This window comes from Paroedura picta, chromosome 18, assembly GCF_049243985.1.
Source record: "Paroedura picta isolate Pp20150507F chromosome 18, Ppicta_v3.0, whole genome shotgun sequence".
NCBI classification, from domain to species: domain Eukaryota; kingdom Metazoa; phylum Chordata; class Lepidosauria; order Squamata; family Gekkonidae; genus Paroedura; species Paroedura picta.
Genome location: NC_135386.1, coordinates 18,642,314 through 18,666,002, shown reverse-complemented (window position 1 = coordinate 18,666,002; position 23,689 = coordinate 18,642,314). Strand labels below are relative to the sequence as shown.

Sequence of the window (23,689 nt, the reverse complement as noted above, 5' to 3'; positions counted from 1 at the left end):
GCCCTGCGGCTCTTCCGGGTCCAGGGGGACCGGCTTCACGGGAGGCTTCTCCGGGAGTCCCCGGAGGTGGGAGGCGAGCAGCGTCCCTGCATGCTTCGGAGGCCCCGGAATTGCCGCTCCCTCCTTCCCTCCCTCGCCGTTCCCACGACATGCCGTCGAGCGCGGGGCTAGAGGGGCGCCGGGATCCCTACTGGGCAGAAAGTCCCATCGGGCCAGAACTCGCGTCGGCCGCGTCCCCACGAATGTGCAACGCGCGTCGACGGCGCCCTCGCTGGGCGGGCTCGGGAATCGCCGGGGAGGGGGAGGGGCGGCGGAAGGAAGCGGCCCGGGAGCGACTTTCCCTCGCGCGGCTCCCGGCGGCAGGGGGCGCCGTGCCGTTCCCGGGCGGGCCAATGGCAGGGCTGGCTGCCCGGCCCCCACGTGGGCTTCCGGGGCGGCGATTGGCTGTCGGGCGCCCCTCCCCCGTCCTGCTGGCTCTTTCTTTCTCTCTCTCTCTCTCTCTCTCCGGCGCGCCCGACGCCGCCCGCCCTCCCCCCGCCCGCCCCCCCTGCTCGCTCCGGAGCTCCGGCGGCTGGACGGCACTGCTCGGGCGCCGCTCCGGATCCGCCCGCTCGGCCCGGCAGGCCAGGAAGCAGCAGCAGGCAGGCAGGCAGGGAGCAGCGCCGCCGCCCTCGCCCTCTCTCGCTCCCTCGCCCTCTCGCTCGCAGGGAGGCGCCGGGGGGAGGGGGGCAGCGGCGTCGGCCGGCCGGGCTCACGGGCCCGGGGGGGCGGGCGGGGGTGTAGGATGCCCGGGAGGGGCCGCCGCCCCCCGCCCCTCCTCGCCGCCGCCCCCCGCGCGGCAGCCCGGCCCGACCGCCTCCCGCCGCCGGCCCGGGAAGAAGGAGGAGGAGGAGGCCGAGGAGGGGGCGGAGGAGACGGGCCGCGGGGCCCCGGACGCCCCTGCTGCTGGTGAAGTCGCCGCCTTTGTCCCGTTGCCGCCGCCGCCCGGGAGGGCCCGGCCATGTATCCCCAAGGGCGGCACCCGGTGAGCCCCGTCGGGGGAGGGGTCAGGGCAGGGGGAGGGGAGGGGAGGGGCGGGGCGGGGGGCTCCGGGCGGGCGGTCGCTTGACGGCGGCTCTTTCTTCCTTCCTCCCTTGCCCCCCCCCGCAGGCCCCCCACCAGCCCGGCCAGCCCGGCTTCAAGTTCACGGTGGCCGAGTCCTGCGACCGCATCAAGGACGAGTTCCAGTTCCTGCAGGCGCAGTACCACAGGTAGAGCTCCCCCACCCCACCCCCGGGAGAAGGGAGGGGAGGGGGCGGCGGAGGAGGAGCCTTTGTTCTGGCCCGGCCAGCGGAGGGGGGGGGAGGGAAGGAGGGGGTTGCACCGGCTCGGCTCTCTTCGGCGTGCTTCTCTCTCCCGGCTGGGTGGCTCCGGGGTGGCCCGATCCGCGTTTCCTTGGGAGCAGCTCCCAGCGGCCCGGCCCGGCAGGCTGTTTTCTCCGAGCTGCGAGGGTGCCTGGGGACGGGTCTTCGCCTTCTCCCCTGCGGTTGCACTCTGCACATGTTCAGAGGACGCCAGGCGCTGGGGCTGCTGCTCCGCAGCCCCCTCGGAGGAGCCTGCCAGGCCGTTGCCAATTAAGTGGGCGAAATCCCATCTCCTAACGAGAGCTTAATCCGAGCAGCTTCTCCCCAGGCCTCGAATCCCGAACTGGTTCTCTGTGCTGTTCTCAGCACAACTCGGGGGGGGGGGGGCAGCCAGTGCCTTGGAGCATGTGCAGCCCCAGGGGAGGGGGCTGGTGCTTGGGGATTCAGGGGGGGGGGAGGCTGGAGAGAGTCACCCCCCTGCCCCCACTCTGCCCCCACTCTGGGGGGGTTCTTGGGGGATCCTCTCTGAGGGGCCTTCTGCTCTCTCCCTCCTAGTCTGAAAGTGGAGTACGATAAGCTGGCCAACGAGAAGACAGAAATGCAGCGCCACTACGTGATGGTGAGCAGGACCTGGGGGGGGGGGGGTCTGGGGGGGTAGGGCCTGGGCCACCTGCCAGTAGAAAGAAGAAGGCTCTGGAATCGGCCTGAATGTGGGGGCAGGGCTGGACCGGAGGGGGGTCTTCTGCTCTTTCTGTCTTTCTTGCTTGGGGGGTCTGGTTCCCGCAGCCGTTGGTTTCTGGGCCCCAAGGAGGGCGCCCCACAGACTTGGCTCTTGCTAGCCAGAAAGATCCCCATCGGGTGAAATCTGGAAACCGGCCTTTACAACATCACGTGCCTTGAAAGCCTGCCAGACGCCGGGCAGGCAGTCCTCTCCTGCGAAACTTTGTTTTGGGGAAAGGGGTGGGCGGGACGCCTCCTGCTGCCCCAGCTCCAGCCGTTCTCTCTCGCCTTGTCCTCGGCTGCCCTGCGGCCCTTGGGTCTCCCCACACGATTTGCCCGGCGCCTGGCCCACACCCACAGTTCCCATGTTGGCACAATGTGCCGGAGTGCCTTTTCCTCACCTGGCCCTTCCCGGATGCAGGTTTCTCTCCTTGAGGAAACTCCCAGGCGTTCTGCACAGTCCGCAGCGCAGGAGTTAATTCGGGCCTCTGCTGTCACCCGGGCAACAGCCCCGGTGGGAATTTTCAGGCTTAATAGCCGGCGTGACGGAGCGGTCTCCCCCCCCCCCCCCGAGGCTGTTGGCAAAGGCCCCAATTCTCTGGTTCTGGCTGTTGGGGCGCCACCCGGCCTCTCCTTGGCACATTGTTCCGGTGGTGCTGGCTGGGTGAGAGCAGGGCCTGGTGCACCGAGATAAAAGGCTTTTCAGGTTTTCAGTGCCTGCCTGCTTTCGTGACGGGGTGCAGATCTTCCTCTCCTGCTTGGGCTACCCGGAATATTCGGGGTGCAGCTGATGGGAATCTCCCTCCCAAGAACCATTGCAGTGCCCCACCTCCAGATCCGCTCCTTGCTAAGTGTCGGGGTGCTCGGGGGTGGGGTGGCCCTCCCTGGGTCTCCCCCACAGAGCAGGGGGGTCATCATGGCCTTTGAGTGCAGAGTGGGCTCCAGGGGCACTTTTATCCTGGGCAGGAGTTTTCACGTGCACAGGAGTTGCCTCTGGCCTCGGACTTAGTCCTGCTGCTTCAGACCGACATGGCCGCCCACTGGATTCCAGCACAAGAATGATTAGCCTCTTTGCTTCAGCTTCGGGGGTTTGTTTTCCAAGCTCTCCCCGAGGCCTGTGCAGTCCGGAAGTGGGCAGCGGAGCCCACTAAATTCAGGGGCTTGCGCTCGGCGTGTGGTGGCATAGAATTGAGACGCCAGGACAATCAATGGCCCCAGGGGTGGCTGGGAAGTGTGGACCAGCTGCCCCCCGGTCTTTGAGTATCACCCGTTTTCCAGGTTGTTGACATCGGTAGCTTAGAGCCGCCCTGCTTGAGAGGAGATCAGGACTCCGAATCAACGTGTGGAGGGAAGCTGTCCTTGTAATCCCCACCCAGCGGCTGCCGGCAGCAGGCCTTGAACTCGCATCTTGAGTGCAGCCTGCAGCTGGGCTCTCTTGCTCCATGGGCACGGCTCGCTGGGCCCCTGAGCTGTTTGGAGGCGGGCAGGTGACAGTTAGGAACCTCTGCTAAAGACTCCCACGATCCCTCCCTCCCTCCCTCCCTCCCTCCCGGGGGCCTGCCTAGGCTGTTTACGTCCGACATCTTATCCACTCGCCTAAGCAGCTTTTGGGGAGGGCAGGTGTCAAAGCGCCGTCATCTTGTTAAAGATGTATATGTCAGGCAGGGCAGCCTCCACCTGTGGCATCAGTTCTTGGGTTACCCTTTCTCTGGTCATTAACCAGGAGCTGTGAGGAACCCGGGTTTTGTGTGTCTTTAACACAGAGATGCAAGCTTCTTTCCTGTGTGATTAACGAAGGTTTTTCCTTGTTTTTATTTTGCAGTACTATGAAATGTCTTACGGTTTGAACATAGAAATGCACAAGCAGGTGAGTGTCGTCTTTTTAAAACACGTGTGACTGTGTAGCCCCATCACTCCAGTGGCTAATCTGGAACGGTTTACTTTGGTTAAAGATCTGTTACCAGGAAGGTTCTAAAGATCTGTTAACGTGTGCCTGGTTTTCATGCCCTGATGGGACACGCTCCCTTTTGCCCAAAATTAAGACGTGCAATTTTAATTATCGGAAATGTTATTTATGGCGTAGGCTGTTTTGTGTTTGACTCATGACGACTGTGTTGGAATTCTCTCCTTTGCTACGCCTTGAGAGCTAACGTGGTGAAATGGTCAGCACATTCAGAAGTGGCAAAGCGATAGGAGATTGGAGCTGGCTGTGTGAGCCAGTGGAGACTTTTGGGCCAGGGTTCCTGGATTCGAATCCCTGATCTGATGTGGGTGACCTTGAGCCGGACGTGCCTGTCAGCCTAAGCTTCCTCACAGGAGCGTTGTGCAAATAAAAGTGAGGAGAGGCCAACCATATAGGCCATTGTGGGGTCCTGTTGTGGCCACAAGTGGGATATAAATTAATTGTTGGGCACAGAGAGCCTTCAGATGGTTTCTCACTTTTCTTTTGGCTTGATTCTGGCTGCCAGTGTTGTGTCTTTTGGTCTTTGAAGGCTGTGCACTGGGAAATTTTAATGCGTTTTTTAGCGAGCTCCGACAGCGCGCCCTTCAGCTTGCTCTGTCGCTCCCCTTCTCTGCAGTGTGGGTGTGTTTCTAGTACCAGTTCTGGTGCGACCTGTGGCTAGCGGAGCCCAGGGCTGGAAGAACCTCCTGCCCCCCATCACGTGGAGGTTTTGTGTGGGCAGGAGGCCCAGTGAGTCGGCACACGGAAGCAGCCACCACTAAGAAGAAGAAGAGTTGGTTCTTATATGCTGCTTGGGAGCTTGAATGCCCTCATTAGTTTTTTACAGAAATAAGCTGGGCTTCAGTCTCGAAAAGCTGCCTAGGAAGGGGGAGGCAGTGTTCATACACAGAGAGCAGTTTCTGGAGTGACTCGCGTCTAATGGAGAGAGCTCGTTTTTGGAAGGAAGTTCCCCAAACGCAGCCGGCGTAACAGCAAGGGGGAAGCGGAACTGTATGAACTCAGAATCGCCTTCTGTGTGTGTTCCTTCAAGGGAGGTGTGTGGCCAAAGACAGAAAGGGTGTGTGTGGGGGCTACCACAGGGGTAGTCAACCTGTGGTCCTCCAGATGCCCATGGACTACAATTCCCATGAGCCCCTGCCAGCCCTTGCACCACTCAATATAAGCCATAGTTCAGGCCCTCAGGGGGGAAAGGAGAGCGTGCCTTTCTTCCCTGCTCGATTCTTGCATGTCGGGAGGGGGCTTGTCAAGCGTTAACCCTCTCCTTCCCAGCGAGGGCAACGGCCTGGAGTGCCTGCAAGGAACGCTGCCTGTTTGTGCGTCAGGCAGCACAGCCCTGCTATGAAGTGTCCCCTGTTCCCTGAGGGTGAAAAATGAGCAGAGCCGCATTGAGCACGGTGATCGCCCCCCTCGATGAGCCGAAACCTGTGGGAGCCTCTGGCTGTGGCACAGGATTATAGTGAGACTTCCAAGGAATGAAGGTAGACTCAGGTGGGTGTGAAGCAACAGAGCAAAGTCTGGCCACCAAGTTTTATTCGAGGTCTAAGCTTTCGTGCGCGTGCGCACCTCCTCAGGCGCAATGAAATGGGAGCGGCCAGTCCACGCATTATCGGTGGAGTGTGAGCAGTAAATTAGCATTAATGCAATTTGGAATGGTAAATTGGAATGTCCTTCTCTGGCCTGGGGACGGGGGAGAGGGTTTTGCAGAGGAGGAAGGGCAGGATCAAAGGTACGTCTGCCCATAGCTGTCCCTTTGCAACGTATTTATTTCCTTCGCTATGTTTCCTCCTGGAACTGAGCCCAAATAAATGGCAGCTTTATAAGCCAAGCCTCTGAATCCTAAACATTGCCATTACACTGTACCTTAATCTACTTGCTTCCACTTGAGTTCAAAGGGTGGACCGGTAACTTTCCTTGTGTTGTGTGTGTGGAGGTGCGCACGCACAGGACAACTTGTATCTTGAATGAAACCTAGCTGGACTTAAAGGCATGCTGCACTCAAACTTTGGGGGGGGGGGGGCAACTGCAGGAGACACAGAGCGGGGTGGGGGGGGGGGAGATGGCTTGAGGAGGGGGCCGAGCCGGTCTGCAGAAGAAAAGCTGAGTGTCTTTATTGCCAGCTCCTTCCTTCTTTCTCCATGTCCTGAAGTTCCCCCCAATAAGTCCCAGTCGTTCACGTGACACGGACCTGCCGCCTTTGCAACCTGCCCACGGTAGCTGCCCACGTCCCTGGAAGTCTGGAATGGCCCCTGCCCTCTGGGGACCGGCAGGTCAGACTCCCTGGTGGTCCCTGGTGGCCCGTAAGCCGACGGAGCCATCTTGGTCAAGTCCTCGAAGGCTCAGATGAAGAGAAACCGGCTGGTCCGCCTTGCAGGCCTGTCTTTTGCAGAGCTTCCCAAGGGGATTTATGCCCTCCTGGGCAGCTGCTGGCCCTTGGCTGGGATATGAGGATGCCAGGATGCCCGGGGCTCCCAGGGAAGGCCTTTCCTCTGGAGGCAAGCGACAGTGGAGAAGGATTCCTGGCCGCGGAGGTGCCGGACACCCCTTCTATCAGGAGGGGCCGTTGACCAGAGACTGGCTTTGCCTCCGGAGTCGGCTGGATGGCCGACCTTTCTGGGATCCCCGGCGTGGCAGCCCTGAGATTTTTGAAATGGTGGCGCTGGCCTCGCGCTGCTGGGGAATCCGTAATGACGGGTTGTGGCTGGCTGGCTGCGTGCCCCGCCCTCCGCCTCGAGCTCATTGGCGGCGCACTCCATTCTCGCTAATGACGAAGTGCAGCCTCAAATAGCTTTCGGCGTGGCTGGAGAGAGCCCTTGACGGGGAGCAAGACAGCTGCAAGTGGCCTCATCGTGTCGCCGAGTGGGAGCTGCCGGAGCTCAAGGGCCTTGTTTTCATCTGCGCACAGAGACAATATTCGGCTTTCAACACATGCTTGGAGCACTCAGGGAGGGAGCTGGCCGGATTCCTCTCCTCCAGCCCTTGGCGGCTCGCTGCGGAGCGGACCGTGGAGAGGCCGCGCCGGCGGCAGCAGCAGAACAACAAGCGTCCGAGGAAATACGGAGCCACGCCAAGCGACCTGCCGGGACAGGTGGTGCCTGGCAGTGGGGAGGTCGGGTGCTGCGGCCAAGGCCCCTGCAGTTTGGCACAGAGTAGCGTGGTTTTATTAGCCAGGACGTAGTCTTGACTTTCGGGCCTGGGGGCGGGGGTGGGACGGCACAGTAGGCAGAGGGACGCTTTACCCGGGGGGGGGGGGTGCTTTGGAGCCTGCCTTCAGGGCTTGGAGGGGAGGGGTTTAAATGAAGCCTGCCTGGGGTGCTCCAGGTGGAGATGTGAGCCAGGTGGAGGTTTCTCTGCTAAGATCTGGGAGTTTTCTTTAATACCCTCCATTGCACTGGCCTGTGGGACCGGTGCTGTCCTGGGCCTTTCCTGTATTGAGCTCCTGTGCATGGCATGGGCCCACATTTCCCTGGGGGTGAGCTCTCGGCCGGGCTCCAGGTGGGAGATGTGGCCCAGGGGAAGCACGAGAGCTGGCCAATGTCGGTTTGCCCGAGTCTTGCGGAAGCGACACAGGTCAGCCAGCCAGAGGCAGGTCTCCTGGGTGAGAGGTGCTCTGTGCAGGGCCCTGGGCCTGGTGTGGTCAGTCTTTTAATTACCTGGCCACCCAGGTGTGTGTTGGGCTAGGCCAAGGCCAAGGCCCCTGCCTGGGGTGTTACCTTCTTGGCTTGGCTTTGGCCCTTTGGGGGGCAGAGGCCCCTGAGCTGGCTTGGCCCGCCTCCTTGCTCTTTCCTCCTTGAGATCAGGGCGGGTGGGTGGGGACCCGAAGAATCCCGGCCCCATGTGCCCTAGGGGATATGGGGTCCAGGCTCACTGCAAGCATAGTCCTGAAACAGCTGCTGAACTGGGCCAGAAGCCCCCAGCAGTGGAAGGGCTTGGAGTGGCTGGTGTGGACGCACCGTGGAGGAGAAGTGTATCTATGGCTATTAGCCACAGTGGCTGAGGGGAGCCTCCACATTCAGAGGCACAAAGCTGCTGAATCCCAGAGCCAGGGGGCCACCTCAGGGAAAGGCCTCGGCCTGCTTGCTCTGTTGTTGGCTGGCCGGAGGAGCTGGTTGGCCCTTGTGAGAGGCAGGAGGCTGGGCTGGGTGGACCCTTCATGGGCTGACCCAGCAGGGCTCTTCTGAGGGTCTTATGCAGGCTCAGCCTCTCTGCCCTGTTATTGGGCCCTGTGTGAGGCAGGAGGCTGGACTAGACGGACTTAAGAATAATAATAATATTAGAGGCTCAGGATGGGTAATAAAGATTACAGTACTCATTGAGCTCACAACATTAAGATGCACATCGAAACCAGCTCCTTTCAGCCCTGTCCTCTGCTGGGAGGGCTGGTGGAGGCACAGGTTTGCAGAATGCTGTAGTTTGCAGTAAATTGGCTGCTGTTTTGAGCCGGGGGGGGGGGATTTTGGCAGAGTCCCTGGCCCGGACTGTGGGCCTGGTGAACAGGTGTGTTTTGCAGGCCCTCTGCACCTGCCCTAAGCCCCTCAGGGCCCTCCTCTCAAAGTGTAGAACCGTCCCCCAGGCCTCTTGGCCTTTCTCAGCGGGGCTCTTTGTATGTTCTTACACGGCCTGTGATGCTGGGCTAGGGGGGCCTTCCCTGGCCTGACCCCACAGACCCTTTAGGTGTTTTTGCCCTGGTCTCTGGGCCTGCTCTCTCTGCCCTCTCTGTGGGTTTCAGTTTTGGGGCTAATTTGCAGAGCCCCCCTGATTGGTGTCCCTGGGGAATGTGATTTTGCAGCCCCTTGCAGTCTGGCTAAGGAGCAATTTGCATATTGTTCTAATGGGGATTAGGGGCATGGGTTGCCATGGCAGCCCCCGTGACCTGAGGGTGGTTGGTGCTGGGGGGGGGGCTTGGCTGTGATGAATGGGGCGATGCGCCTTTCAGGGGGCCGGGGGCTGCCCCCTCCCTCTTCCCAGTGAGACAGCCAGACCTTTGTGGAAACTTAACCAGGAGGAAAAAAGCCCCCCCCCCCCTCCGTTTGCCAGATTTGTAAACAGGAACAAATGGTATCCAAGGGGGTTCCTGGGCTGTGGGGAAAGGGAGGGGGCAAACTGTACTTGTTCGGCCTCACTGCCCTGTGTTGTGTTGTGTTGTGCCTGCCTTAGAGTTGCTGTGTGGGTTGAGTTTTCCTTTTTGACCCTTGCTGGGGTGTTCCCTGTTCAGCATCTGTTCTCCAGGCTGCCTCCTGTGGCTTCCGAAATCCCCGAGGGGAAACAAAGGGCTGTTGGGGGTGTGGAGGGGGCTGTCTGGGTCAGGGGCTTCCCGTGGCCATCTTGAGTAGTGAGTCTTGATGTTGTGTATCCATTTTGCTGCCCTGAAGGTCCAGGAGGGCGGGAGGGGGAGGCCGGGGTGGGCAGATCCAGGTAGGAACAGCCCCACCCCCCAGCATCTGTTTTCCCCACCGGATCAGGTCTCCCCCTCCCCCGGCTAGGCCGCCCCAAGGAGAGGATTCCCTCCTGTCCCCCATGGGAAGAGCAAGCGCTGGGCTGAGGGCCTGTGGGGAGAGATGCTTCTTGGCCCGTTGACCCCCAGATGGGTGGGGGAGAGAACCGGCTTCTCTGCTTTGCAGAAGGGCGACTGGGGAGTGTTTGATCCCGTTCCAGAGGGTGCTTTCGGCCTTCCCCCATTGTTCCTCTGGTTTCTGGCCCTCTTCCCTGGGGATTGACCTAATGCCCCCCTGTTTGAACAGCTGCCCTGCCCAGGGACAAGGCGCTCTGCTGACCCCTCAGATGGGCACTCCCTGCGGCTGGACACGGCAGAGAATAGTTTTGCATCCGTATGTTGATGCAAGGATCTCGGGCTTCCGAGAGGCTTCCACAGTGCCTGCACCCTGTGGGCTTAAAAAAACCAAAGCCTGGAGATGCCAACAGTTGTGGCCAACCCCAGAGCCATCTGCTCGGGCCCTCTGAGATCCTTTCTCTCCTCTGGTGGTGTGGGCCTCTCTAAGAGGGGCCCAGCCCTCCTTCCCTCTCTGCCTGAGCACATAGACTAGCTGTTCCCAGTGTGGATTGGCCACTCCGCTTTGGGCTGAGCTGTGGCCTGAGGTGACCATCCAAGATGCCTCAGATGTCCTTAAAAAACTTGGGGGGGGGGGCTTGCTGGATCTCCTGGTCGCATTTCAGCCTGGCCTTTTGTGATCCTCTTTAGGCACCTCCAACCTGCAGGGTTTTTCTTGGGGGTGGCGGGACTGGGAAGGTCTCTGTCCTCGTCCTTCAGCTCTGGGTCACAGTCTTGGCCAGGTGTTGTAGCAAGCAAGAGGTCCGTCCTGCCCCATCCTGGCTCTCTGTGCGTCATCTCGCTGCTCTCCGCAGAGCGATGCTAACCATCCTTTCTCTTCTCTCCCTTCCAGACAGAGATCGCTAAGAGGCTGAACACGATTCTGGCCCAGATCATGCCTTTTCTCTCGCAAGAGGTAAGAGTCCGCTTGTCCTTGGCGGGGGGTGGAGGGGAAGCCGAGCGGAGTGTCAGGACTTGGGTCTGCCCAGAGAGGACGCCACTTTGGAACAGCGACCTTTTACATAACAAGAGCAGCATTGACAAGATTAAATGCAGGATATATAAGCAAGGCCTCAACTTTACAGTTGTGGGCTGGCTGGAATTCCTTTGCGTTTTTGTGGAGAGAAATTTCCTTCGCCAGAAAACGTGCTCCCTGCGGTTTTTGAGCTTCCTTGGGAAACAGTCCGTCTGTTGACGAAGAATTTGAAAGGACAGGCAGTTCAAGTGGGATTGATCACAGCTTAGAAGTAAAAATCGTGTTGCATGTGGGTTTGTTCTGATAAGACGCAAGATCGCCTGCCCAGTGACCACGCTTGTTCACACAGAATGAGGACTAGCTAGTCTAGCAATTCTCTCACGACTGGGGGTCATGTCCTGGCGAGAACTAGCCGTTGCAGCCACGTAAAATTGACAGGGTCGTCCAGACACAAGAGCCCTTGTGAGGGGCCAAGCCCGTTCCTGGAGATGTATTTGCTGACCTTTGAGCGCATCGATTCCCTTTTCCTTTGATGCGTCTCCAAGGATATGTCAATGCCACAAATGGGCTCAATTATCTTGGCCTCCCTGCTGGGGCTTTGGGAAGCGTGGGGGGGGTGTGTGCGTGGAGGAGGCAATGTGAAGGGCTATCTGGATCTGGGAGGGAGGCGCCCAGGGTCAGCGTTCCCAGAATTCCCCAAGGGGCAGAAACCCGGACATCCGGACTGCAGACCCGCCTCCTGATGCTGCCACTCTGTCCTGGGAACGAGGAGGGCTTAACCCGCTTCCCTCCTTTCTGTGCATTTCTGCAGCACCAGCAGCAAGTGGCTCAGGCTGTTGAGCGTGCCAAACAGGTCACGATGACCGAGCTGAACGCCATCATCGGGGTACGTGGAGTTCCCAATCTGCCTCTCAGCGTGTGTATATTCCTTTATTCCTATCCTTATTCTGGCACAAACAGAGACCGTCCTGCCCTGCCGTGGGAGCTTCGGGGGAGGGCGGCGCTTGCAAAAAGAAAACCAAAAAACCACAGGCTAAAACAGGAAGCTTCCTCTTGCGCCAGACGCTCACCGGGTCTCCAGGGGCTGTGGGCACAAGTGCGCGGTTTCGATTCCTCCAAGCAGGTGTGAAGGAAGGGCCTTTTCCAGGCATGCTCCTGGTGGTCTCGGGGCCCCGAGTAGGTTTGTTTTAACGGTGCAAAAGGTCAACAGCCCAGAGAGCTTGCTTCCAGTGGCCATCACTACCTCCTTTGGCAGTGAATGGCACCTTTTAATGGCTTGCTGAGCCAAGAAGGGTTCCCTTCGGCCTGTCCCAAATTTACTGTCAATCCGCTTCATCGGGTGCCCCGGGAGTTCCAGCGATCTGGGAGAGGAAGGGAAGATCCATAATTCCGAGGGGAATCCTGCTGCCTCTCTCTCTGCACATCTGGTGTTGGGGAGTTTCTTTTAAAATTTCTCTGTGGCCTTGAGTGATTTGGGGCTTTGGCTCCCCCCTCTCCCCTTAACATTTGGACTTGGACTGCAAGCCCTTCTTCAGGCCTGGGGGAGGGCAGGTCTGTCTCTGTTCTGCTGTTGAAGTGCAACGTGGTGTTGAATTGGGGGGGGGGGGGTCCATGTGGCCTGGCGTGAACCTCCGTGCAGGTCCTGTAGCCTCATGGGGGGGGGGGGTGTTTTCTCTCGGGGCTGCTGCATTGACCACGATGCTGGCAGGGGGAACTTCACGCCCAGCATCTGTCTGTTTGATCAGTGCTACTCCACATTTGTCTGTGTAGAGCGAGGGGCAGGGAGTGCCTTGCTGCTCATGGGAGGGGGGGATTTTGTGTATATTCTCTAGTCTGGATTGCTGGGGGTCTGTTTTTATCACTTCATTTCTTTCTGGTGCTGCAGAAAAGCCGTTGATTATTGTATATGGGGGGGGGGGGTTGGTATAAAGCCACAACCATTTTCCTGGCTGCCTCGGGTATTGCTTGGTGACCAATGTCTTTCTAACTGCCGGCTTTTGAAACATAGATACTAGGTGCTGGAAGCAGCTTGCCCCCCCTCCCCCCCAAAAGTCTTTGCTTTTCATTGAACACAGAATCTTAATAGAAGTTCTCTCAGAGCTCTCTCGGCCTCCCCTGTGTTGTGGGGAGAGGAAGGGAAGGGTGTTTGGAAGCCGCTTGGAGACTCATTCAGGGAGTGGGAAGTGGGATATAAATCACCAACTCTTCTTCTTCTTCCTGCTGACTTTTCCCTTATCGGCACCTCACATGTGGTTTGGGTTTGCGACACTCGATTTTGGGGTTTTTTTGGCGGCTCTTGGTGCTGGACAACTTCAGCCCCACAGATCAAAGCATCAGTGGGAACAGGGCCTGTTGTGTCTCTCGCCGTTCCTGCAGGCGAAGGAATGCAGGGACATGTGGAAGTACTTTGAAGGCTGCAGGAGCACGCTGGTGGTGGGGGAGGGGGTGGCCCCGTTCCCTGGCCTTCGACATGCCACGCGCTCAAGCCCACACGTCCCCTCTGCAGTCACTGTGGCACATGGGAGCGGGAGTCGCAAAGGCGAGGGGCGGACGGTGTGGGGAGCCTGCACCGCTCTCCCCAGGACAGGCCCTGTCCGGGGGGCATCAGGAGGGTCAGCGGGCTGCTCTCCTTTCCTTCCGCCTCCTGGACCCGTTGCCCGGCAGGGTGAGCGATGGGAAGGCCCTGCCGGCTGGCCACAAAGGCTTCCGGTTGCCCCCAAAACCGCCCTGGACGCCTGGGAATGATTAAGCGACTCGGCTGGACACGGTTCAAGCAGGATGAACGTAATCCAATTAAGCCGGCGCTGCACCGTCCGATATTGCTGTGCCAGACTTCCTGGCCGGCTGCTGTGACCCCCTCCCTCCCTCCCTCCCTCGCGGAGAAGCCACGCTCACGAGGCACGGCCAATGTGCACACAGGGTGTCTGCAGCGTGCCCTTGATTTTGCCACAAGCGTCCCGTGAGGCATTCCCAGCGTGCGCTCAACACAGGGAAGCTGACACCGGGACTTAAACCCAGCCGCTTCCCAGTTTAACCCGTGTGGGCCGCTTCTTACAAACAGGTGTAGGCCGTTCTGCGCAAAATCAGCCTGCCGTCCTTGCGTGCCACGTTGGGACCAGGAAGCACATTTCTTCCAGGCCAGACTGGCCCAGGGGGTGGGTTTTTTGGGGGGGGCATCATCTGGGCATGGAACTAGGGGTCACTGTGGGTCGGCAGGTACTTGTGAAGTTCCTGGATTCTTTAGGACGTTGGGCTAGATGATCTTGGAGGTCCCTTCCAGCTCCGATTCTTTTTCATTTTGGGAAGCACATAAATGCCTAACTCGTGTTGCCACAGCTCAAAGCTGCACGGTCAGTGGACAGCCTGCAAGGGCCGGTCGTTCTGCAGGGTGATTTGGGGTCCCCGAGGGAATGAGTGCCGCTTAGCACGCTTGCAAATCCGTGGAGGTTGCTGTTTGGCTCGGCATTCCCGGTCCCCGTTTGGCCCCAGCCTCACTTCCTGCCACGCCTGGGGCCCCGTGGGCTGCAGTGTGATGTGAGGACTCTCTCTGCCACTCCTGACCCGCCCTCCCTGCTTCGTTGCAGCAGCAGCAGCTCCAAGCCCAGCACCTCTCCCACGCGGCCCACGGCCCACCCGTGCAGCTGCCGCCTCACCCGTCAGGTCTGCAGGCGCCAGGGATGCCTCCAGTCACGGGCAGCAGCTCGGGGCTGCTGGCACTGGGCGCTCTGGGCAGCCAGGCCCACTTGACCGTGAAGGACGAGAAGAACCACCATGACCTGGACCATCGCGGTGAGCCAGGGTTGGGCCTGGGGGGCTTGGGGAGACCTGCATCCGGCCTCACGCTCGCGGTCCCCCTGGGGGGAAGGACGCACTGGCAGGGGAGGGGTTAATGGGGGGGTCCAGGCCCAGAATAAAGGGGTCTTCGGCTGCCACAGCCAGGCAGGCAAAGTTTGGGATGGAGAAATGAGGAGAAGCTGGACTCTGCTTTCTTGGGCAGGGCAGGGCAGCTCGCTCGGCCGTGCCACTGTGCCCCTCCTCAGGCCGCACTCTTGCTTGCTCCTTCCCTGGGTCAAGATTCCTTCTCGAGAACAAAGAAGGAAAAGGTTCCAGCACTTTTTGCGCAGCCGAGCCAGAGAGCGTGGCCTGCACAGGAACGGCTAGCATTGTTCTATTTTTAAAAAGCTTTCTTCCCCCTTCTCCCCCCCCCTCCTTTTGGTGTTCCCTTGAACTTGGCTCCCCCCTTCCGTGGGCTTTGTTCCGGAAAGATCGTGACTCCAGCGCAGTAAGTCCTGTTTTTGTTCCCTTCCACTCTGCTGTGTTTGTTTGCAAGGTTGAATTGTGTTTTTTGGGCTCCCTTTGAAGCGGGCTTCCTGGTTCTCACTCTGCTGCGTTGGGCACTTAAACCAAAGTGGGATGTGGGGGGAGGCGGCTTGTGGGTTTTGGATTCTCTTTGTGTTTTGCTTGGATTCAGCCCGGTTCCGGGTGACCGGCTTTTCTGGCGGAGCTGAGGCCCTTCAGTGAAAGGAAGTCTCAAGTCCAAACAGATGAAGGGGAGGGGGGCCGGTGTGTAGAGGGAGACACGCTTGATCTCTCTGAGAAATGATTTCACTCCGGGGGGGCTGCAGGATCCTTTGGGGTCATCGAACCTTGCAGGGTGACCGGAGTTCTGGGCAGGCCACTGACCAGCCGTGGCACCTCTGGGCAGCCATGTCGGTCCTCCTGGCCCAACCCTCCGCTCCTTTCCCATTGCAGAATAACTCCATCTCCCCGTCGGAGAGCTTGCGAGCCAGCGAGAAGCACAGAAGCTCCTCGGACTACAGCCTCGACTCCAAGAAGCGGAAAGCTGAGGAGAAGGACAGCCTGAGCCGATACGTGAGTCTGCAGGGCGTGGGGCGGCCGCTTTGCAGCCGGGCGGCGTGTGAGTCTCCAAGGGCCGGCCAGGTGGCTGCTCTGTTGTACGTCAGTCCTTGGTTTCTCGTTCCAGGACAGTGATGGGGACAAGAGCGACGACCTCGTGGTGGACGTCTCCAATGAGGTAGGCCGGAGGGTCCTCTGCCCCGTCCCCTGCAAAGAAAAGACCCTCCCCCCTCCTTACGTAAACAGAGGGAGATGTGCCTCTGAGGTCTTCTCTTGGGAGCCTTCTTTTCCTCTGGGTGTGTTTTGCGTGGCCGTCAAGCAGAGGAACTGGGGCTGCCTCCTCCGCCTGGGGGAGCACCTTGCCTGCTCGGGGGTCACCAAGCACCACTTCCTTCCGTCCCCCAGGACCCCGCCACCCCCCGCATCAGCCCCGCTCACTCGCCTCCAGAAAACGGGATCGACAAAGCTCGGGGGCTGAAGAAGGACGCCCCCAACAGCCCCGCCTCCGTCGCCTCCTCTAGCAGCACACCGTCTTCCAAGACGAAAGACCTGGGCCACGTGAGTGCCAGGGCTGCTGCCATGGGTTGGCCACCCAGCTCCTCTGGGGAGGCACAGAAGGTGGTGCTTGGGAGCACCTGGAGCGATGCGGCTGGGAGGGACCTGGCGGTGGCAGAGGAGGCTCCTGTCCCCATGCCTCCCCCCCCCCCCTCCGGAAAGTCCTGTGGATCCACAGCCCACCTCCCCCCAGTTGCTCTGGGTCTTCGTTCCCCAACCGGAAGGTGGAGGGAGATTCTGCTTCCAGGAAATTATCTGTGGACATGTTGGACCTAGACAGGGGGACACTGGCTGGAAATAGCTAGGTGTGGGACAAGGAACACGGAACATTTTGAGTCCATTCCCTGCTGGTTGGGCCCATTTGGCCCCTGCAGCCAGTGAAGAGTCTGGGGGCCCATTCAGAGCAAGGGCGTTCCTTCTGCTCCCTGGGCCTGCTTTTCGAGGCCCCCGTCTCTCCCTCTTTCTTGGAAATAGCCCCCGAAGGGCGGAAAGGAACGCATCTCCTGAAGTGCCCATTTTAAGAAGTGGGGGGGAGGGGGGTGACGGGGCTGAGGGTGGCGGTCATGGGATAGCCGATTTTTTCCAAAAATAAATGGTTGAGGAGGATTCTTCACGAAGTCAATATTCGGAATTGCTTGCGGAGTTCGTGATCTGTCTGTGAATGTTCTGGAGAGGAAGGGCATCTTGGAGTTTGCCTCGTGGGCTGAGGGAGCGCCAGGCCCCTGATCTTCACGAAGGATGAGCCGAGCGTGAGAAAGCTCACCTGCTGACACCGGATCTCCTCTCCTTTCCCCAGAACGATAAAGCCTCCACCCCCGGCCTGAAGTCCACCACTCCCACGCCCCGCAACGATGCCCCCACGCCGGGGACGAGTAGCACCCCAGGACTGCGGCCGATGCCGGGCAAGCCGTCGGGAATGGACCCCTTGGGTATGTCGATCCTGCCTTGGGCGGTTCGAGTCTCCTGGTCGCTCCTGAGACTAGGAACATCGGAAGAGCCCTGCTGGGTCAGACCAGTGAGGGTCTGTCAGTCCGGGGTGGGCGGCAAGGGCTGCCTGGCTCCCCCCCCCTCCTCCTTAAGAAAGCGGGGGGCTTGTTGCGTTGGCTGGACGGCTACACAGACGTCTCTCCTGGCCCTTCCTCAGCCTCTGCCCTGCGGACGCCCATCTCGATAGCGGGGTCTTACGCCACCCCGTTTGCCATGATGGGGCACCACGAGATGAACGGCTCCCTCGCCAGCCCCGGGGGCTACACGGGTCTTCACAGCATCCCGCCCCAGATGGCGGCCGCTGCCGCCGCTGCCTACGGCCGCTCTCCCATGGTGAGCTTCGGCGCTGTACGTAAGCCTTTTAGCTCCTCTCTCTTGGGGGGAGGGAGGGAGGGGGAAGTGGCTGGGGCATGCTCGGGGGAAGTCTGCCTGCTGGGGTGGGGGTGAGAGAGACCCCGGCCTCTCCCTGGCTGTGGTCAGCTCTTGTCTTCGGCCCGGATCTTCTCCAGGGTGGCACCTAAACAGAGCACAAGTGGGGCGGGGGGAGAAGGGAAGTCAGCGTGTCTGGCTCAGAGCCCACGTCGGCCCCCACGACAGTCATGGAGCAAAGGAGCAGCTCTGGTGCCGGCTGGAATTGGACCCAGGGCCAAGGTCTAGGGGGAAGGCTCCAGAGCGGCCCCCTTTCCCTCTGACGGGAGGGAGCCTGGGAAGGACCGGGACTTGTGGGGTTTCATAGGACCCTGCTAATTTTGGGGGGAGCGTGCTTCTTGTGGGGCGGGCTCCCTGCTTTTGTGCATGTCTGCTTGTTTCCGTTTTGGGACGTTCGGCGTTCACCCTCCCTCTTGTGTCTTTTTTTGTCATCCGGCTCCAGGTTGGCTTTGACCCCCACCCTCCCATGAGGGCCCCCGTCCTGCCCACCAGCCTGGCGTCCATTCCCGGGGGCAAGCCGTAAGCCATCCCTTAACTTCCCCCCCTCGCTCCGGGAGGCCCCTGGTGTGCTGGGAGGGGGGAGGCGGCGGGAGGGCGTGAAGCTCCAGGCGGTGGAGGTGGAGTGGCCAGGGGATGGGTGGGCACACCAGAATCAACCTGGCTCTCCAGGACGGGGCGGGGTTAACCTTCCGAGGCAGCAAAGGTCCTTCGGCCATTTCTCCTGGGCCAGCCTGAGGCGGGTTTTGGAGATTTGCGGCTTCCTGGGCAGGAAGACTCTTTTCCTCCCTGCTTATTTGGGGGGGGGGAGGTGGAAGCAGGGGGGCATGGGGCGAGTCTCTCTCCTGGGCTCTGTCCACGGAGTCACGTGCCTCTGCCTGGGACCTGTTGCTGGGCAAGGTGGGCAGCCGCAGCTGAGGTATTGCCAGGCACAGCAGACAGCCTTGGGCCCCTCATGGGATGAAGAGATCCCTGAAATTCCCCTATGATACCAGTTTCCTCTGGTGTCGCCTCCCCCATTGCAGGGCTTACTCGTTCCACGTGAGCGCCGATGGGCAGATGCAGCCGGTCCCCTTCCCGCACGACGCCCTCGCCGGCCCCGGCATCCCACGGCACGCGCGCCAGATCAACACGCTGAGCCACGGAGAGGTGGTCTGCGCCGTGACCATCAGCAACCCGACCCGCCACGTCTACACGGGCGGGAAGGGCTGCGTGAAGATCTGGGACATCAGCCAGCCAGGGAGCAAGAGCCCCGTCTCCCAGCTGGACTGCCTGGTGAGCATGCGCGTTGGGGGCCCCTCCCAAGCGGCCCCGTTTCTTCCGTGTGGAGAGGAGCTCTCCGCCTAGCGGCCTCCCTCACGCTTCCTGTCCCCTCCCCCAGAACAGGGACAACTACATCCGCTCCTGCAAGCTCCTCCCGGACGGGCGCACGCTGATTGTGGGCGGAGAGGCCAGCACGCTCACCATCTGGGACCTGGCCTCCCCCACCCCGCGGATCAAGGCCGAGCTGACCTCTTCCGCCCCCGCCTGCTACGCCCTGGCCATCAGCCCCGACGCCAAGGTCTGCTTCTCCTGCTGCAGCGACGGCAACATCGCCGTCTGGGACCTCCACAACCAGACGCTGGTCAGGTGAGCGGCCTCCAGGTTGGGGCAAGAACCGAAAGTGTGCGTCCAGGGGCCCCTTGAAGAGCATTCAAGCCTTGTGTGTGTTCCTGCTTCCTCAGACACTCTGAGATAGGGATGGCGAAGAATACACACGTAGAGGCAGAGTCACAAATTACAGCATCCCTGAAGAGGCTCCTTTTGTAAAGTTGGCTTGGAGTCACAGCTGGGAGGGGGAACATCATGAAGGAAAGAAATACATCAGGATTGGGGCCCTGTGGAGAGACGCATCCCCAGTTGTGAATCCCCTGGGAGTAATTAACTGAGACCTTGTTGCTAGGTTCTGTCGGTCTCCTCCCAAGCATGGAGTTATCCCTACAAGTGACTCAGGTGTGCAGAGATACGTGCCGTGTCCTCAGAGCACAGCATCAATTCCAATCTCCCATTCTAAATTACATGACATCACAATCCTCTATTCAATTCAGTTATTCCAAACAAGAAAGAAAATAAAGAGGATGCGTGGCCCTTTTGAGATATTGCTAGAAATGCAGATGTAAGGGTTGAATGAGGTTAGCATACGTAGTGAGGAAAGAAACCAATATCCCTGTTAAGTCCTGGAGATTCCATTGTTTTCAGTGTCATAACTTCCAACTCAGCAATGTCCCATAAATTAGGGTCCTCTAAAATGCAGCTTCTTCCCCACATCACCTGCAATTCAGCCAAAGCAAGAGAAGCGGGTCTTTCGGATCAAGACGGGAGCTGTAGCCCTCCCCCCAGGCTCATGACGGTGAGAAGTGACGCTCGCTTCTCCTTCCAGACAATTCCAAGGTCACACCGACGGGGCCAGCTGCATCGACATTTCGCACGACGGCACCAAGCTGTGGACGGGAGGCCTGGATAACACAGTGCGCTCCTGGGATCTCCGGGAAGGGAGGCAGCTCCAGCAGCACGACTTTACCTCCCAGGTAAGCCACTGGCGAAGACCAGGTGGTTCTGTGCCTCGGCCCCTGATACGTTTCTGAGCCCAAGAAAAGGGCTCCGTCTATCTCCTTTAGCTCTGAGTGGGCTGCAGGCTCCCCAGCTGGGTCATTGGAGCTTATGAAATCAATTGAGGGGGGGGGGGGTTGCTGGTTCAGGGCCACAGCGGAATGGGAGGGCCCTGCCTAGCCCCTAGACTGAGACCTGAAGGGCCCTCCTGGGTGGGGAAAGGCTTTTCTGCCTTGGGGAGATGCCCTTGGCCAGAGATCAGAGCTCCAGGATGGCAGGGCCAAGACCCTTGGTGTGGAAATCCGCTTGTGCTCCCTGTTAGAAAGCCAGCCTCTCCTCCTGTTCTTTCCACGCTTGAATGCTTTCCTTTTGTTCTTGTTCTGAGATGCGGGGAGCAGGGGGGTGGGGCTTCCCCCGCTGCTGCGCTCTGGAGAGGCTGCTTTCCACCGTGTGTCACCTCCTCCTCCTCCCCCTCCTCTGCCCCACAGATCTTCTCCCTGGGGTATTGCCCCACCGGGGAGTGGCTGGCCGTGGGCATGGAGAGCAGCAATGTGGAAGTCCTCCACCACACCAAGCCCGACAAATACCAGCTCCACCTCCACGAGAGCTGCGTCCTCTCCCTCAAGTTCGCCTACTGTGGTGAGTAGGGAGACCCCGGCAGCAAGGGGGGCCCTTCCGCCCTGGGAAGAAGGGGGCTCGGAGCACAGAGGCCACACCGGGGGAAGGGCTCCAAGTCTTGGGGAGCGGAGCTGGGAGTGGCTTCTGCCTCTCGAGAGACGGGCTGGGCCCCTGGGGCTGTGGCCCCTTCTGGGCAGCCATGCAGAGGGAGATCGCTGCAGAGCATGCGCCCAAAGGGCCTGACCGTACCACGCTTGCCCCTGCGGGGGTTCAGGTTGGCTTCCCCCCACTTGCTCTCGTGTTCAGCCTGGCCCAGCGACTGCCTCGTGTTTGGATGGGAGACCTCCAGGAAAGGCCAGGGGCGTGAAGTGGAGGCAGACAATGGCCAAGGGCCTCCAAGCATCCCCATAAGTCAGCCGTGACTTGATGGCACACGTGCACGCACCGTTTTACGAAGCCTGGTGGGCTTGGTCCTGTGCTGCGGGAGTGAGTGGGCGTGGGCTGGCTGGGCGTGTGACTCTGGCCTCCGTTCCTCAGGGAAGTGGTTTGTGAGCACCGGCAAGGACAACCTCCTCAACGCCTGGAGGACTCCGTACGGGGCGAGCATCTTCCAGGTAAGGGGGGGGGGGAGGTGGGCAGGGCTCTGCTCCTTTGGATGCTTCGAAGCAGGGCCTGGAGGCAGCCCCCTGGCCAGCTGCCTTGTGCAGTCCCTCAGCCAGGGTTGCGAGGGGGATGGGATTTGCCTCGGCCAGGCCTGAGGAAGCTTGCTGGCGAGCATGGACAGAGGGCCATGGCTGACGTGGCTTAAAGGACAAGAACGGGGACGGAGGGGAATCTCTCCTGGGAGGGCAGACAGAGCAGCCCCCTCCCTTGCTGGCTTGGCTTGTCAGTGGAGTCAGCTCCCCTGGGGCTGCCTCTTCCTGACCCTGGCCCCCCACGTCAGCCCTGCAGCTGGTGGGGCGTTGTGGTGGGGATGGAGGCCGTGTTGTGGACGTGTTGTGTATCGGCCGTGTCTGGCGCTATGCGGAGCAAACACGGCACCCGACACACCTCTGTCGTAGTGTGAGGCCCCTGAGTGTTCCTCTTCCTCCCCTCTCCTCCCAGTCGAAAGAATCTTCCTCAGTCTTAAGCTGTGACATCTCGGCCGATGACAAGTACATCGTCACGGGCTCGGGAGACAAGAAAGCCACCGTCTATGAGGTGATCTATTGACCAGGGAGCTTCGGGCAGCCGTCCCTCTCCGAGCGGCCTGGGGAGAAGGCGGTGGACCAGCGGTGGGGGCGAGCGGAACCGAAGGGGGGAGGCGCAGACGTTCCTGGCAGTGGCGGCCCCTGCGCGGTCTCGGAGGCCCTCTGTGTTCGGATGCCTCGGGAGTGGCCGGGAGTTCTCCAAGGGCCGCTGAGCTCTTAACGTGACGAGTTTCTCTCCTGCCCTGGATTTTTACTTTTTGGGTTCTCGTGCCTGTGATCGGGAGACTTGCGTTCAGCGGAGACTCTGGTGGTTTTTTTCCTTTTTTTTTGGCTTTGTTTTGTTCTCTCCATGAGACTTGTGGGAAATGTAAATAGCCGAACCGTTGAAGAGGGTGAGGGACGTCATCTGTCTGGTACCTGGGCTGTGTATTTCTTTTTCCTTTGGTCTGCTGTAAGTATATTCGTTGGTGTTTTTTTGGGAGGGCGGGGTGGCCCGTCCCTCTTCCTCCCCGACCACCCCCCCCCCAGCGTCCGCATGGTGGGGATGCCCTCTGGTGCCGCAGCTGGAGCGAAGCTCTCCTCGGAGGAGTTCTCCCGGCTGCTGCTGTCCCCGTGGACCGTCCCCCTCGGCCCTCCCGCCCCTGACCGCTGCTGCAACGGGGCCAGGTCTCGGACCGCGGCTGGATCTGTCGCCTGGCGCTCGCTCGGACCGAGCCGTTGCGTCCTCCTGCGGTTCTGCTTTTTATTTGGAACTCTTTGTGGTTTGGAAGGGAGCCCGTGGCCCTCCGGCACCCCGTCCGTAGCGACCCTCGGGACACAAACACAGAGGAAGAATCTTGCTGCAAAGCAAAGCAACTTTTCAACAATTGCTCAGGGAGCCAAGAAAAAAAAATAGCAACTTGTGTGGGTTTTTATTTTTAACTCCAATGAAAGTAAAGTAATAGAAATGGTAACGTTTAAATACAGGTTTGGGTTTTCCTTTTCTAAAAAGACGTTTACTGACATCTGGGTTCCGTCTGGGGGGGTAGGGAGGTAGGGGCGAGCCGTTCAGTCGGGTTTTCGGAGGCTTTGGCAATCTCTCTTTCGGCCTTTGGGCGCAAACCGAAGCGGGGAAGGGGAGGGGGCGGGGGAGACCCATCTTCTGGCCTTTTTGTAGTAAAGGAGTAAATAAAATTTAAACACGGGGAAATTACGTATTTGTGTAGCAAAAGATCCTGCCCTGTAATGTAGCATATGGAAAGAGATTTTTTATACCACATTTTTATGGATTATTTTTTAATTTTTTGGTTTTGACCTGGTTTAAAAAAAACAAAACAATCTAACTACGGCTTAAAGGTGGAGAAACTGCCTGTTTTTATTAAAGGCTATGCCGGTGCATAAAGGAAGACGGAGTGTGGGATGTCATTTCTCAGGTTTGGAAGGGGGTCCCCTTGGGGGCTGGCTGGCTTTGGAGTGGGGCTGGGCGATAGGGGGTGGATCTCTGCTGGGACCCAAGGGCCAAAACAGCCAAGAAAGATTCACAGTTGAAAACGCCGCAGCCTGTCCCGTGTTGCATGTGAGGGAAAGTGTTTGGTGTATTTGCATTTTCAGGGGGGGGGGGGGGCACTGTCCAGAGGTGCTGGCTGGCCACTGCATGAGACGGGAGGCTGGACTGGATGGGCCGTTGGTCAGATCTAGCCGGGCTTGTTTGCAGAGTGCTTTGCCACGGGAAATGGCTCATAAGTCCTGGAAAACATCTAGAAACCTCCTTCTCCCCGACAGGTCCCTTTTCCTGTCGGAAGGGAATCACATATGTCAGCCTAGCTGCCTCTACTGGTGCGGCAGAGACTTGGGTCAGCCATTTTGACAGCCCAGATATCGGCTCCTTGGCGTGATCTGCAGCGTGCCCCTCAAGATGCCCCCTTCCTAATGCCGCGTGAT

The 23,689-nt window shown here is 59.7% G+C and overlaps 1 protein-coding gene across 8 annotated transcripts; it reads left to right on the top strand.

Annotated features, from left to right (window-relative positions):
• The first annotated feature begins 785 nt into the window (after positions 1-785).
• Positions 786-23,154, top strand: TLE3 (TLE family member 3, transcriptional corepressor). Of its 8 annotated transcripts, none has more exons than XM_077317418.1 (20): positions 786-1,024; positions 1,150-1,250; positions 1,899-1,962; positions 3,886-3,930; positions 10,425-10,487; positions 11,359-11,463; positions 14,135-14,336; positions 14,813-14,829; positions 15,300-15,419; positions 15,532-15,582; positions 15,810-15,962; positions 16,756-16,888; positions 17,104-17,279; positions 17,818-17,894; positions 18,398-18,647; positions 18,754-19,001; positions 19,792-19,939; positions 20,450-20,600; positions 21,117-21,193; positions 21,684-23,154. In XM_077317418.1, exons 1-20 carry the CDS (start codon positions 1,001-1,003, stop codon positions 21,789-21,791), a joined length of 2,313 nt encoding a protein of 770 aa, XP_077173533.1. In that variant the 5' UTR covers positions 786-1,000; the 3' UTR covers positions 21,792-23,154. The 8 variants fall into 8 exon arrangements, with proteins under 8 accessions (XP_077173533.1, XP_077173532.1, XP_077173528.1 ...); XM_077317417.1 differs by having other exon boundaries at positions 787-1,024; positions 11,359-11,433; XM_077317413.1 differs by having other exon boundaries at positions 787-1,024; positions 14,132-14,336.
• The last annotated feature ends 535 nt before the right edge of the window (positions 23,155-23,689 follow it).